The sequence below is a fragment of the Sinocyclocheilus grahami genome, unplaced genomic scaffold (genome assembly GCF_001515645.1).
Source record: "Sinocyclocheilus grahami isolate Dianchi unplaced genomic scaffold, SAMN03320097.WGS_v1.1 scaffold207.1, whole genome shotgun sequence".
NCBI classification, from domain to species: Eukaryota; Metazoa; Chordata; class Actinopteri; order Cypriniformes; family Cyprinidae; genus Sinocyclocheilus; species Sinocyclocheilus grahami.
In genome coordinates this window covers 114485-128835 of record NW_015505386.1, presented here as the reverse complement: position 1 = coordinate 128835, position 14351 = coordinate 114485, and the positions used below count along the sequence as shown (strand labels likewise).

At 33.5% G+C, this 14351-nt stretch overlaps 1 protein-coding gene across 1 annotated transcript in view; it reads left to right on the top strand.

Annotated features, from left to right (window-relative positions):
* Positions 1-10464, top strand: part of LOC107595698 (neural proliferation differentiation and control protein 1-like) — a 14871-nt gene extending 4407 nt beyond the window's left edge. The window contains exons 3-9 of the mRNA XM_016286192.1: positions 5517-5600; positions 6628-6822; positions 7583-7649; positions 8201-8282; positions 8388-8467; positions 9078-9177; positions 10326-10464. Coding sequence (XP_016141678.1) covers positions 5517-5600; positions 6628-6822; positions 7583-7649; positions 8201-8282; positions 8388-8467; positions 9078-9177; positions 10326-10397 — 680 coding nt within the window. The 3' untranslated portion in view covers positions 10398-10464. The remainder of the gene's footprint in view (positions 1-5516; positions 5601-6627; positions 6823-7582; positions 7650-8200; positions 8283-8387; positions 8468-9077; positions 9178-10325) is intronic.
* Positions 10465-14351: the final 3887 nt, after the last annotated feature.

Genomic DNA, 14351 nt, shown 5'->3' with positions numbered 1-14351 from the left:
GGGGGATATTTGTGGCGGTCAATGTGGATATTGTGGATGAGTTCTTCTGTGTCATCACGTTCTATTAGTTCTACAGCTTCAGTTTCGGAACTTTCACGCTTAGTAACACATACAGCTGTTCCCTCACCACAGTGCAACACTGAAAAGGGACCCCTTTCAAACAGTGTCGCGTTCCGAGCGTTGTTTAAGTGTCATACACCGGTATTGCGGTATTTTAAAAATTCATATAACAAAAATAAACACCGGTATTCGGTATGAACCGGTATACCGCCCAGCACTACTTTCACACATCCACCCTACCCTCCTTCTGGCTACTGTGTCACTGTGATTTATTTAGCACCTATTGTCTAATCTGGCCTTTGCTTTGGTGTGAGTCAGGCGGCACAGAACCGTTTTCTCGAGCCAAATGCTGTGCATTCATTAACCGAACCCTCGGCCTGTGACTAATGCCGTCGTGAAAGAAGAGATGATGTTGATGGTTTAGACCGCAGATCCTCCCATCATCTGGCCTGTGCTTTTGCTCTCGTTTCTCTCCTCTCTCACCGTTTCTGTTGGTTTTGTGGTGAGCATAATGCTTAATCTCTCTCTCTGTCTCTCCTCGTGTGGCAGAGGCACATGACTGAATTTAATCAGATGGATTGTAAGCGTGCACGCGTGTGTCTGTGTGCAGCCTTGGCTTTAATGTAATTCCATGTGAGCACTGCATGCCCTAGCAGAAAGAAATAACATTCTTTTTTTTAAATCGATTGCAATACAGCAATCTTAGCTAGAGTTATGCCTTTATAATAAATATTTTTAAGTGTCAATTTTAGCGACATATGCTTTCAGAAAGAAATTTACATTTGATGTAATTTGACATTTTTATTAATCATTTGTTAGGTTTTATTAATGTACTATTATAGCTGAAAAATCAAATGGTGCTCTATGCCATTTTCCATGCTTTGCCATTTCTACAGGAGTCGTGCACAAAAGGATTTGACGCATAAAACCGTAAACTTGCAGCATGACAGCATAACTTTTCATTTGAACGATAAAAAAACAATAGTTCCTAAATAGTTTTTCAAATTAAACAGTGTTGGGAAGGTTACTTTGGAAATTTAATAGGTTACAGATTACAAGTTACCCTATTTAAAATATCATATTTTATTAAAGTAATGTAACTGATTACATTGGATTACTTTTTGATTACTTTTCTAAATTTCTAACGAATGTTTTCAACTGTTGAAACATTTAAAACAGGCAGGGTTAACCTTACAGTAGGACTCAACACTTATTACTGTCAGACTGACTAATCAGACTTTAGCACCTCGTTTTACTTTGAGATCATTCTGAGGTTAAATACAGATTTAAAATCATAGCTAAAATACCTTTGCATAGCTATGAGAGGAAACACTGACATCTAACAATGCCTTGAAAAAAATCAGCTAATCTTACACAATAAAGCATATACTTAAACCCAAAGAGGAAATAAAACAGTCATTGAATAAGCATGTGTACTATTCTGTGTCCTAAACTCCTGAAACATTGGTGTCTCATATTTTAAAGCAGTCAATGCAATTTGGGAAAGAAATCAGTCATATCTTTACGTGCGTGAAAATGTTCAGATGTAACCCCCTTTTGATGTAACTGTAATTTAATTACACATTTTTCTCAGTAACTGTAACAGATTACAGTTACATTTATTTAGTAATTAAATTACATTATTCCGTTACATGTAACTAGTTACTCCAAACACTGAAATTAAATATTTTAATGTCTTTTAATATTTAAAAGACTCTACCCAAACATCCTTGAGATTTAAAAAAAAAAAAAAGGAAGTTTCTCATGCATACGAAATTGACTAGAATGTCATGTGATACGGTTATATGTGAGTACGCTAATACCGTATGTGAGAAATATTCAAAATGTGCATATTTTAATACAAAATGTTAAGATCCAGAAAAATGTTACAAACTTGTTATTAATGGCTCTGACAACTATAATGTAGTTCCATGACAGCTATATATTCATAAACTGTTTTGAAAAATAAGATTGCACATGGCAGTTTCTTTGTTATTTTGACAAGGGTGGTCAAAATTAAACGTTAGCTGCTCTGTATTCTCAAGTAGGATAGTTTACCTTGATTTTGGAAGCAGTTTTGTCTCTTACACCTTTACCTCTGGCCTTTTGAAATACCTTACAGAACAGTCTTAAAGATTCAAAGAGCGCAATTAAAGTGATAGTGAATGTTAGACCAAGGTGGAACCTGCTGTTAAAGAGTTTACTGAGCAAACAGTCCTGCGTCACGAGTCTCTTTGCTTTAATATGGTTATGAGTGAACAACACGGGGTGTTTTAGAGTTTGAAAGAATAATAAAAATTCATTTGGATTTTAATACCGCATTATGTTTTTGCAATGCTGATTTATTTCTCCTGCCCTTGAATTTGGGCCACACTGACAAGGTATTTAACAGCCATCAGCATAACCAAAGTCATCATCTGTCTATGTAGGTCAGCAGTCTCATTTTTGCAGCACTGATCAGACAGAGAGAGAGACACCGGACAAAAATAAACACCTGCCTGATTTTAACACTTACGTGGATGTGTTAATTATCATATTGACTGAAACAGACTGGCTGGTAGTACTATTTGTGTTAACTTGCATGTCAGTGAATCGCATATAATAATTGTACTTTTGTTTTTTGATTTGACTTGAATTTGATGTGTCATCACTACATTATTTTTTGATTTGAGCACTCAATTCTCTGTCAAAAACACAGTAATCACTGACCAGTGCATTTTAGTGAAGCCACCACTAGATGGCAGAATAATCGTGTCCAAAACTTCAAAAATAGTCTGTACTGTATTAGTCAGAGTGCTTTATATCTGGCTAGTTATAGAAAGCTGCATTATATACTAACAGAAGTCAGAGAAAATAGTGTATCCCAAATTATATTATCACAAAAGCAGCCAAGATTGTATACTTTTTCATGAGGAATTTTTAAGTATGCATTCTTTTCTTTTTTTGTTAATATGCTAATTTTGCATGCAAATTCAAACAGTAAATGGTCTGTAGTATCAAGGCACAATTTTGTGAAAGCATAATGTCTTAACATTGCCATTCTGAAAAAAAAATGTAGATGTAGAAACAATTTTCACTCAGTAAATTTCAGTTACCCAAAAACAGCAAGTAATACATTGAACTAAACGTGAAATTTTGAGGGAGAAAGACTGAAAGAGCATCTTCCTTTAAAACATACTCCAATAATCTTTTACAATCTTTTATTTAAAACTTCAAAAAATTAGTTTTTCCCATCACCAGTGAAGTGCAGACTTGTAGTTAGCAATAAAAGTATGTTAATTGAGTAATATAATGTTAGATTTAATATTACTCTTTCTTTATACACTTTTCACAAATGTGAATTATTTAAAAAAATACTCATTTGATTTCATAATAATAATATGAAAAATTACAGTTATAGTGTTTACTGATTAAATTGCATGTAAAGTTGTGGAACAAGTTGTCTACTCTTCTAGCACCTACTGAGTCAAAACTTTTATTAAATTGTTCATCAGCTTTAGTCAGGCTGGACTGTTTGTGAACACCCCCTTTATGTGTAAACCACAGATTTACAGGTTCACTTGTCCCCTCAAAACAAGTACAGATGGTTTGACACCTGCTGTGGAGTGTGGGGGTGTTCAGCCAGCGATATGTGCTGTTCTATCACATCAGTCTTGTTCCAGGAGGCAGATGGCCAGTCAGCTGTAGACTAAACACAAACCGTCATGACATTAAACAGTAGCTCAAGTCTGTCAATACTTTATGGTACAGTGCTGAGGAAAGTTTTGATATTTATAGTCTATGTGCAAGGTTGATAATCGAGATTAAGTTGCTGTATGGAAATGTCACTTTTATTCAGCAGCTCTTTGCTGACATAAGCTGTGTACAATATGCAACACCTCACCACGCAAAACCTTGGCTGTTAAATTTATGCAGGTGACCTTTATCAATGTGTCAACCCAGGACAGAGTGTTTTTTCAAGGAAGAGCAAACAAAACCAGGGCTGGGCGATATATTGATTATTTATGATATAGTCAACATTATTTTGTTGGTAATACAAAGAGTCTGGAGATGTAATACATTTTTTTAACTATCTAAAATTGGCCAACTATGGCTGGTAAATAAATTTAATATTTATTTACAGTGTGTTCAATATTATTGTATTTAAAAAAATTGACCAACCTAGGGCTGGATGACATAGTGTGTGTGTGCGTGTGTGCGTGCTTACGTACGTACGTATGTATGTATGTATGTATATATATAATTTTTTTTTTATTAACTACCTTGGACTTGTTGATTATTTCCAATATATTCTTTTTTTTTTAATTATATTTTATTATATTCTTATATAAATAATATATGCAATGTGTTCTGTTTTTTATTATATAAAATTAATCTGCTAGGGTTGGTTGATGTCATTATATTGTATTGTTATTATTATGTTGTAATTGATATTTGCAATATATTATGTTTATATATATATATATATATATATATATATATATATATATATATATATATATAGTATATATAATTAACCAACTGGGGCTGGATGATGTAATGAATATTTATAGTTTAGTACTATTTTGTTGATTTTTATTAAATTAAGGGCTGGTTAATGTAATTTATATTTGCAGTATATTCTATATTATTTTTTGGTTGTATAAAATTAACCATCTAAGGCTGAATGATATAATGAGCTTTTGCCATATATATATATATGTTATTATTTTGTTGCTGGTTTAACATTTACTAACCAGTGCTGAATAATTTAATCAACATATGCGAAATATTCAATATTGTTTTATGCCATTATAAAGTATAGATTATTATGTTTGATACATTTTTAAATGGAATAACACTGTTGAGTATAGGAGCACAAAGAGAGCCATTCTTTTTAATATCGTCCTTTATTTAAATCGATTTTTTAAAGATAAATGACAACAGAGTTTTGATTCAGTGAATCGGTTCTGTCAGATCAGTTGATTCGCTGATTCAAAACTCACAACTCTTTCCATTCTGAATGTTGTAGGAGTTTGTGTTGCGTTCCGGCGTGTGAGAGGTAATGAGTGATCACACACCCCCTCTCCCTGGCCACACACACACACACACTCAGGCTGGTTGTCAAGAGGGACGGTTTTCCATAGTCTTGGAATGCAGCTTACTGTCTGGCCAAGCGTACCATTAAACCATGTGCTGCCTTTGTTTTGCCTTTAGAGCGTGTCAAACAAACAACACTCTGGCACACTCTCACTCTCAGGACACACACAGCCCACTCATCACACTTCCCTCACACATTATGTATGTGAATATTTACGAAGTTTGATAATATGCTCTCAATACAATTGAGACTGAGCTGCATTTGGTAAGAAGTACAGAAAAAAAATGGTAGCATGATTTTTGTGTCTGTTCAATTGTAGAAGCATGTTTGTCTTTTGATATTTTTACCACATGACATTCTATCTCTATTTCCACAGCCTCTCATCCTGACGTCGATGAAGAAATCGACTATCTGTCCTCCGTCATTTCCAAGCAGCAAATGTCAGAAATCAAACAGCCAGGTTTGAACTATCTGCTCTTAAAATCTGTGTGGTTATGGTTAATATAGCGGTTATAGTGGTCATGATTCATAGCAAACCCTTCTGAGCTTTGCACCTCGCTTGTTTTAATGTAGTGTAGTGTAAAACAAACAGCGGTACATTCGGATTGCAGAAGCCTTTGCCGCTTAGTTAACGGTGGAAAAATGCTGTTAAATAAGAAAATAATATAGTAACTTTAGGGACGTTAGATAAAAATAATTTTTTAATGCTGAAATAAGGATAAAAAATAACACATCATATTTGCTCAATGAAATCCAATACTTGTTTCTTCCTAATTTGGTTTTGATTCCAAAACGAGTGGCTGTTTTGCTGTATTAGGACGTCACACCCTCTCACAAAATATGATTTCATAGCATTTTTGCTTTCGACAAACAATTTGTAAGGTGAACAAGTCTTGTTTTATCCCTACAACACAAGAAAAACTGCCACAAAGACATTCCTCTGAGCCAGATCCTCAGCCCATTTGTACATGTATGAATGATTCTGAAGCCATTATTTTATGCCTAATCCTGATTTTAAGGTTAGAATTATGACCAGTGACTGAATATGATGTTTTCTGCTACATCCAAACAGCAACAGAAAATTACAGATATTGTGAAAAAAGCGTATTTTTGACATTTGACTCGTTTGTAGATTGTAAGTTAAATTATACAATTTGAATAATTCTTTATTAAAAACTCTGCTACATCCAAACAGCAACAGAAAATTACAGATATTGTGAAAAAAAGCGTATTTTTGACATTTGACTCGTTTGTAGATTGTAAGTTAAATTATACAATTTGAATAATTCTTTATTAAAAATGGGGGGGGGGGGGGGGGGGGACTATGTGATGGTAAATGTTTGTGATATTTTGGAACTCCGCATCATCAAATTAGGTAACATTAGGCCTTTTTTGCAAATCGGCATAAGGTTTTGTTTTTTTTTTGTAATCGGATTTCCTTTTGTTCTCTTTTTCTGTCTCTCTCTGTCTCTTCATCTCCTCTCTAGACTCTCGCTCACAGTCTCCTCTGCAATCCCAGTCAGAATCGAAGCAGAAGAGTCTGCACAAACCCCCGACTGTAGAACCAACGACCAGTGGCCCATCCACACCAACACACCAGACCCCTAAATCGGTCACAAACTCGTCCGACCGCCACGGGCCGATCATCTCCCCTCACTCCTCCAGAGACAGCCTGCTAGTCTGTATGTGTCACTAGGTTTTTTCTGATTTGTGACCCTGGATCATATATAAGTCGCTGGGGTATATATATATTATACATGTTCCATGAAGATATTTTGTAAATTTCCTACTGTAAATATATTAAAACTTAATTTTTGATTAGTAATATGCATTGCTAAGAACTTCATTTGGACAACTTTAAAGGTGATTTTCTCAATATTTCAATTTTTTTTGCACCCTCAGATTCCAGATTTTCAAATAGTTGTATCTCGGCCAAATATTGTCTTATCCTAACAAGATTATTTATTCAGCTTTAAGATGATGTATATATCTCAATTTCGAAAAATTGACCCTTATGACTGGTTTTGTGGTCCAGGGTCACATTTGGTTTAAAGCCTAATTATGATCAATGTGTTGTGAGTTGTTATTTTTTTGAATCATTTCAGCATTGACCCGGTTTCCACAGAAATCTTTCTGTGTGTGCTATTTTTAATGCCATTTACCGGATTTACTCTGGTTTGGCTTGCCTGCATCCCTGACAAAGATGGCATTTTAAAGCAGGCCCATCACATGATGTTTTGTACTTTTATAATTGGCTTGTCCTCAGACGTTAGTAATTATATCGAAACGTCTCTGGCATGTGTCAATTTACACACTTCACGCACGTCCCTTATTTCGATGAATCAAGATGTTCTGTATGTGACAGTCCTCCTCATAGTTTTTCTTGTCTGTCTCTGTTTCTCTTTCTCTTATAATTGTGTGTGTTTGTATCATTGGGAGCAGTGATGATCTCTTTATGCATTATTGTGGGGTCCATGGCGCTCATCATCGCTGCTGTCTGCTGGGTCAGGTCAGTTGAATCTTTATTCTTTTTATTTGTCAGTTTGGGATGTCAGCCCGAACCATTATCATGCCACTGTAGTGTGTTTCTAAAAGCTTCCTGGTCAAACTAATGAAGAAAGAAGCAGATAAAAGTTAGTTCTGTGATATTTAACTACTTTAGGGGGAGAAAACGTTTTTTTTTTTTTTTTTGCATTAATGTAATTAATATAACTTATGATATAAAAATATATTATAATAGTATTAAATTTAATATAATTATAATGTTAAATATAGGTATAGATATATAATGATATAAATAAATTACATTTTAAAATAAATAGTTGTCAGTGCATCCTTTTATAGTTTTCCTTTTGATATACAATATATTATAATATTTTTATCCCTTTATATACTTTTTTCAGTCTTTTAAATAAAAAAAAAAATGATATTAGTATAAAAATAAATAATTTTATATCCTTTAATAATTTTGTCATTTCCAGTGCTTTTTTTTTTTTTTGTTAACTGTGTAATTCTATTGAACTTTAGCTTGATTTCTTTTCTTTTTTTGGTCTTTTACAGGCTACAGAGAGAAACTCATCTGACTGAGAAAGTTGATTACCCTGCGTTTCATGCTGCTGGTCCCAGTCATAATCATACTTCAGTAAGAGCATTTGCATTAATGCCAGGTCATACATCGGAAAAATACAATAAACACTTTGGCACTTCTAGTAATGTGTGTTTACAACCATCTCTTTCCATGTTTTAGTCTGGGGATAAAACCCTGGCTCACAGTGCTCAGATGTATCATTACCAGCATCAGAAACAACAGATGCTCTCAATGGAGAAGTAAGCACAATATATGATCTCTTCATTGCTTTAGTCGCTTTAGCTGCATTGTCTCCTCTCCGCTCTCGGTCCCTGTGATTTCCTTGAACATTATTTGTGTATTTTTATCGTAAGTTGGTTTAAGAGAATGCTGGCCAAGAACGTGAATGTAAAAATACATATCATTTTCCTTACTCATTTCCTTCCTTCTTACTTGCTTCCACTTTCATGTACATATATACATTGCACTTCATATGAATCATGCTAAGAGTACTGGTTTCAATATCAGCGTTTATGGCATAAAACTTATTTAAACTTTTTCTATAGTAGTGTATGTTTTTTTTTTATTACCTGCATTATTTAAAAAAAAAAAAAACATAGCCCTTTTTGTTTGAGTGTAACGTTGTCTAAACCATCCTTTTTGATGCTGCACTACTTTTATAGTTGGATGAACTTTTGGTTATGAAATGTAAATACATAGATTGATATGTCAAATCCCTTTCTGTTGTCACTGTGCTATTGTGCGAAGGTTATGACATCATGACAGTGAAGATGAAGCAAGTCTCATAAAAAGTGTTCCATGTTATATCTGTTAAAGATGTTAATATAATGATTTTTATTTTGAACACAGACATAAAGCAGAACCTAAAGTCTCGGAGTCTGGGGCCACATCAGATGAGGAGAATGAAGTGGGAGATTTCACTGTGTACGAGTGCCCTGGACTGGCACCGGTATGTGAACATTTTTGCATTTAGCAGCTTTTCAGCATTTAGCATCTCTATTTAACATGTGTTTTTATGATAATATTAACAGAAAAAAAATACATAAATACATTTTTAAATACTGTTTTGTTTAAATTTGAAATTAATTCATTTAATTTAATTAATTGAAAATTGTATTTAATTTAATTTGTAATTTATTTTTTTACTAAATTTGTTGTAAAATATATAATGCATGCACACTTCCATTCAAAGGTTTACTTTTTTTTTTTTTACTTTTAGTCTCTTATGCTCACCAAGGCTGTATTTATTTGATCAAAAATACAGTAACAACCGTATTGCTTTAAAATATGAATAAAATGACTAAAATTGTCTAGTTTCAAATTAAGAGACACCGCAGGTGAATAGGGTAAAAAAATAACTAATAGTTATCGCCTTACCCAGCTGATTGATTACATTGATAATTGCAAATATTTTTTGTATTACATGTTTTCTAAAATGTAAGGTTTAAATATGCAAATGAGTCATTATTTAATGAAATATGCACTAATTTGCATACATTTCTAGTACAGAAATCTAAACACTGGATGATGTCAGTTTCAAAATTCTTGTTGACTTTTTTTGACATATTAGAGTTAAATCATAAATCAAGACAAATTATAAATGAACAAATTCCTCTGTAAAAACCTTCAGGATATAGACGGGAATAAAAATGTAAAGTTTGGTGTGCTACTGAAGTGGAGATTTATGGCTCAGTGTAGGAGAAAAAAAGAATTTTGAGAAAACGGCCTTTAAAAATATGCATTGTAATTGAAATCTATTGACATAAATAGATAAAGTGCTATAAAAGAAACACTTAAACGTGTATTTTGGATGTTTTCTTTCCACTAGTCTGAAAAAAAAACCACACCAAAATCTCAAACTTGAGAGGTGCATGAAAAAACAGTGTTTTGCCTGCAGTGTCTCCCATTAAATTAATTCCTGTGATGGCAAAGCTGAATTTTCAGTTGCCATTACTACAGTTTTTGGTGTCCCATGCCTTCAGAAATTGATTTATAGATGCAGTCCTAATATTTAAAAGAAAGAAAAAACATATTAACTAAACAAGTATGACCGTTATATATTTGCTAAATTTGTTGTTATTTTTTTCCCCTCTTTAGACTGGAGAGATGGAGGTGAAAAACCCACTGTTTGACGACTCCGCCTTACACTCCCAGAAAAATCACAAGTGACCTGGACACACACACACCTGCATACTTTTAGAATAGGTCTAACACACCTAAAAGCATTCCTCCATAGGGTGAAGCTGCATCTGTCACACCACACACAAATGAAAAAAAATATCCTGGAAAATCTGTGCTCAGAACAAAGTGAGAAAAACACCCAAACTCTAAAGATACTGAAGAAGGGGTGGTGTGTAGTCAATCAGGTGAATAAAAGTAAAAGACAGCAGTGGTTAAAAGGTTTTTCTTTTACTCACATGCACATATATCAAATCTGAAAGAACTCTTGCCCCGCAAACTCTCAGTGGAAACTCAGCCCGGCCTTTTAATGCGGTTTCTTTACACCACATCTTTATTCTTCAAGTCTGGGGTTTGTTTTCTCTCACTAGCTTTTTATGTCACCTCCCTTGTAAAATCATTTCTCTTTAGGGTAAATGAAAAAATCTTTATAAGTATCTTTTTCAGCTAGATGTAATTTTTTAACAAGTCTTCATGTTTTTGGGCAAAGCTGCCTCCAAAAGCACCTCTTCTTATTATTGTGTATAAGAAATACACAGTGCTCTCTCACACATCTACGTGTGTTATTTGTCTCTCCTTATCTAAATATTATTTTCTTATTGTCAACTTTTGGTTGTCTTTATCAATGCTGATTAAGAATAGTTCTATTTAATTTGTCACATTAGTTATTTTTCCCATGTATGTTCTTTAATATGAAGTCTCTTTCTCCCTCTCTTAATTTTTTTTTTCTTTGTATCCCTCAGTAAATATCAAATCCATTTGATCTAATGATATAATGGTTGTGTCAGGAAATGAAATACTAGTTAGACTGAAACAGAGAGATGTTGAGGTTTTTGTGCTCGAATCACTTTAGTGTAAATAAATAAATACACTTAAATGTATTATATAGTACTTCCTTGAAGTGTATGAGTGATGTTATTGCAATCACGCTTTTGCATACATCAGCTGTGATGAAGGTTATGATTCAAGATCTGCTGTTATGATACTATTAATACACTAAAATACTGTCTTGTTTGGATTAGTTTATTTACATTTTTTGTCACATATTCAGTAGACATCAGTTTGGGGTTATGAAATCAGAAAAGTCTCTTATGCTCTGCATTTGTTTGATCAGAAATAAAACAGTAATGTTTGAAATATTATTGCCATAAAATAAATGTTTCCTAGTTGAATATATTTTAAAATGTAAATCTGCATTTTCAGCAGGCATTACTATAGTCTTCAGTGTCACGTGATCCCCCATAAATTCTAACATGCAGACTTTTATTATAGATATTGAATATGTGCTGCTTTTTTGTAGAAACTGATACTTTTTCATATTTCTTTGATTAACTGAAAGTTCAAAAGAAACGGATTTTCTTTCAAACTGATCTCTTTTTTAACATTACAAATGTATTTACTTTAAAAATGTCTTTCATTTTAATTAAGGAAAAGGTTACTGACCCCAAACTTTTGAATTGTAGCATATTTCCAAGTGATTATGTTGTGCTATGTCACATAAATTAAATAAGTGGGTATTCAGACCACAGGTGTATATTAAAGAATCAATACATATGATTATTCAGTTAGATGACTTTTTATTTTACACTGTGTTTTATAAGGTTTATGTTGTATTATATATTTCTATAAAGCCTCCCAAACAGATAACCATAAGTAAGGAATTATGTAACATTACAGTACATTACATAACATTACATGCACTAGGGCAACTGTTCCATAAATCAAGTTGGATTGTATGGATAGTGTTGCATCAGCTATACATCAAGGACTTTCATTTGTTTGACCTCAAATCTTGCATTCTTCTGAAACACCTGTCTGTGTTTCATTCCTGTTAATCCTTGTGGCCCCACTTTATATTAAGTGGCCTTAACTACTATGTACTTACATCAAAAATTAAGTACAATGTACTTACTGTGTTCATATTGTATTGCAAAACACTTTTGCTGCTATTGAGGTGGGATATGGGTAAGGTTAGGGACAGGTTTGGTGGTATGGGTAGGTTTAAGGGTGGGTTAAGGTGTAAAGGATGGGTCAACGGTGTAATTATAAGTGTGATTACAGAAATTAATTACAGATGTAATTACATGCAGGTATTTTTTAAATAGAAGTACAATGTAAAAACATGTATGTACACAATAAGTGCATTGTACCAAATTATTAATGTAAATGTAAGTACATAGTTGTTAAGGCCACTTAATATAAAGTGGGTCCATACTTGTTTTAGGTTGGACCTGAAAAAAAGCTTGTTCTCTGAAAGAAACTGAAGCTAAAATGTTTGTTTGTCCTCTCCAGCTCATCCATCTAAACAGAACGTGGCAAGAGGAGACACAACCTCCCCCAGTATAGGCTCTGTTCTGCGATGGGCCACTTAACTACCCCATAAGGTGTGGTTCAGAGGAGCCCATCACAGATCCAGCCTCATTGAGGTGTCTGTGGGGGGAGAGCCATTAAAGGCCATTGTAACTGTGAATGGTGAGGAAGGCAGCCATAGGCCACCCGATCAAGATATGTGGGGAGAGAGGCAGTAGTCGTCAGCAGGGTGTCAAAAGCAATCAAAAGGCCATCGGACAGGTTGTATAAGAGAATGGGGCAAAGAGAAGAGAGGTCACATACCTGTTTATCAGATACTAAAACTAAAATAAAAATGCAAAAAAAAAATCACAGACAACCAAACCATTTTTCCCAACTCTTTGGGCCTACATTAAGTCAGATTAATTGGGCACTATAAAATGACCTTTATTGTGACATAAAAAATATTTCTAGAGTATGATGTAGCATGTAGTACACAACATGTTATCTGTTTTTTTTGTATTATTATTGTCTATATATTGCTATTATTCAGAAGAGTACAGTCAACAACTGAGAACAGAAATAAAACAAATCAGCTTCCATTTTGGTGTTGATAAATATTGATAATTTGATATCAGTGATCTTTTAGTGTCACTGGTATAAATTTATAGTTTTTGTCCTTTTGATTTTTTTATTTTCCGTTTTCATTTTTAGTCTAAATGTTATATTTATATTTATTATTAATAAATATATAATACATTTATATTTATTTATTTTTTGTTTTTGTTTTTAGTTGTGTTTTTTGTTAGTTATTGCTATTTTATTACACATCTATAAAGGTTTTTAGGTTTCCGTTTTAGTTGTTTTAGCACACCAAGTAACTAAATATAATGTTGCTTTGGCAAATAGTTCAAATCAAATCAAATTTTTATTTCAGCCAATGTTTAAGTAATTAAATTATTTCTATGGTGTTAGTTTTAGTTAACTAATAACCCGGTTTCATATAATACTTCAGATGCCATGATATTGGATATAAAATAGATATCTGAGAAGTTTAAAACAGTTATTTGATTAACTTATTATCCAAATATTTTGGTAAAATATTGGGTTATTTGTATAGATGCATGTAAGAGCTTCATGTTTGATTTCCCTGTATTTCCTTCCTCCTCAGATTGGGATCTTCAAACACAAAGTCGTCATTTCATCTCAACTTGCACTTTACCACATATCTGCACTTTTGTCAGCAACAACATTTGGTTCCCATATCTAATGTATAATTCTGATGCAGACGTAACCACCTTCTGAAATGTTCCAGAATGCATTTCATGTAAACAAGGGTGGGGTGATGCTGTTGCTCCGTATTACTGAACATCCAGTTTAACAATATTCAATAATATTACTGAACATCAGAGTTGGAGTTCATTCTAACAAAGTTAAGAAAAGTTTTGCTGACTGTAGATTTTGCAGTACACAAGCCTGCAAACAGAGCCACCTGGGAGTGTTTTGCGGGCTAATCCTGGTTCTGCCGTCCCTCACTGGGCCTGTGTCATCTCTCCACTTTCTCCTCCTCTGTCTGCACTTTACATAACAATCCCCACCCAAGTCCATGGGCCAGCACAATGCCTGTAGCAGTGGTTTGATGTCTTTTAAAAGCTT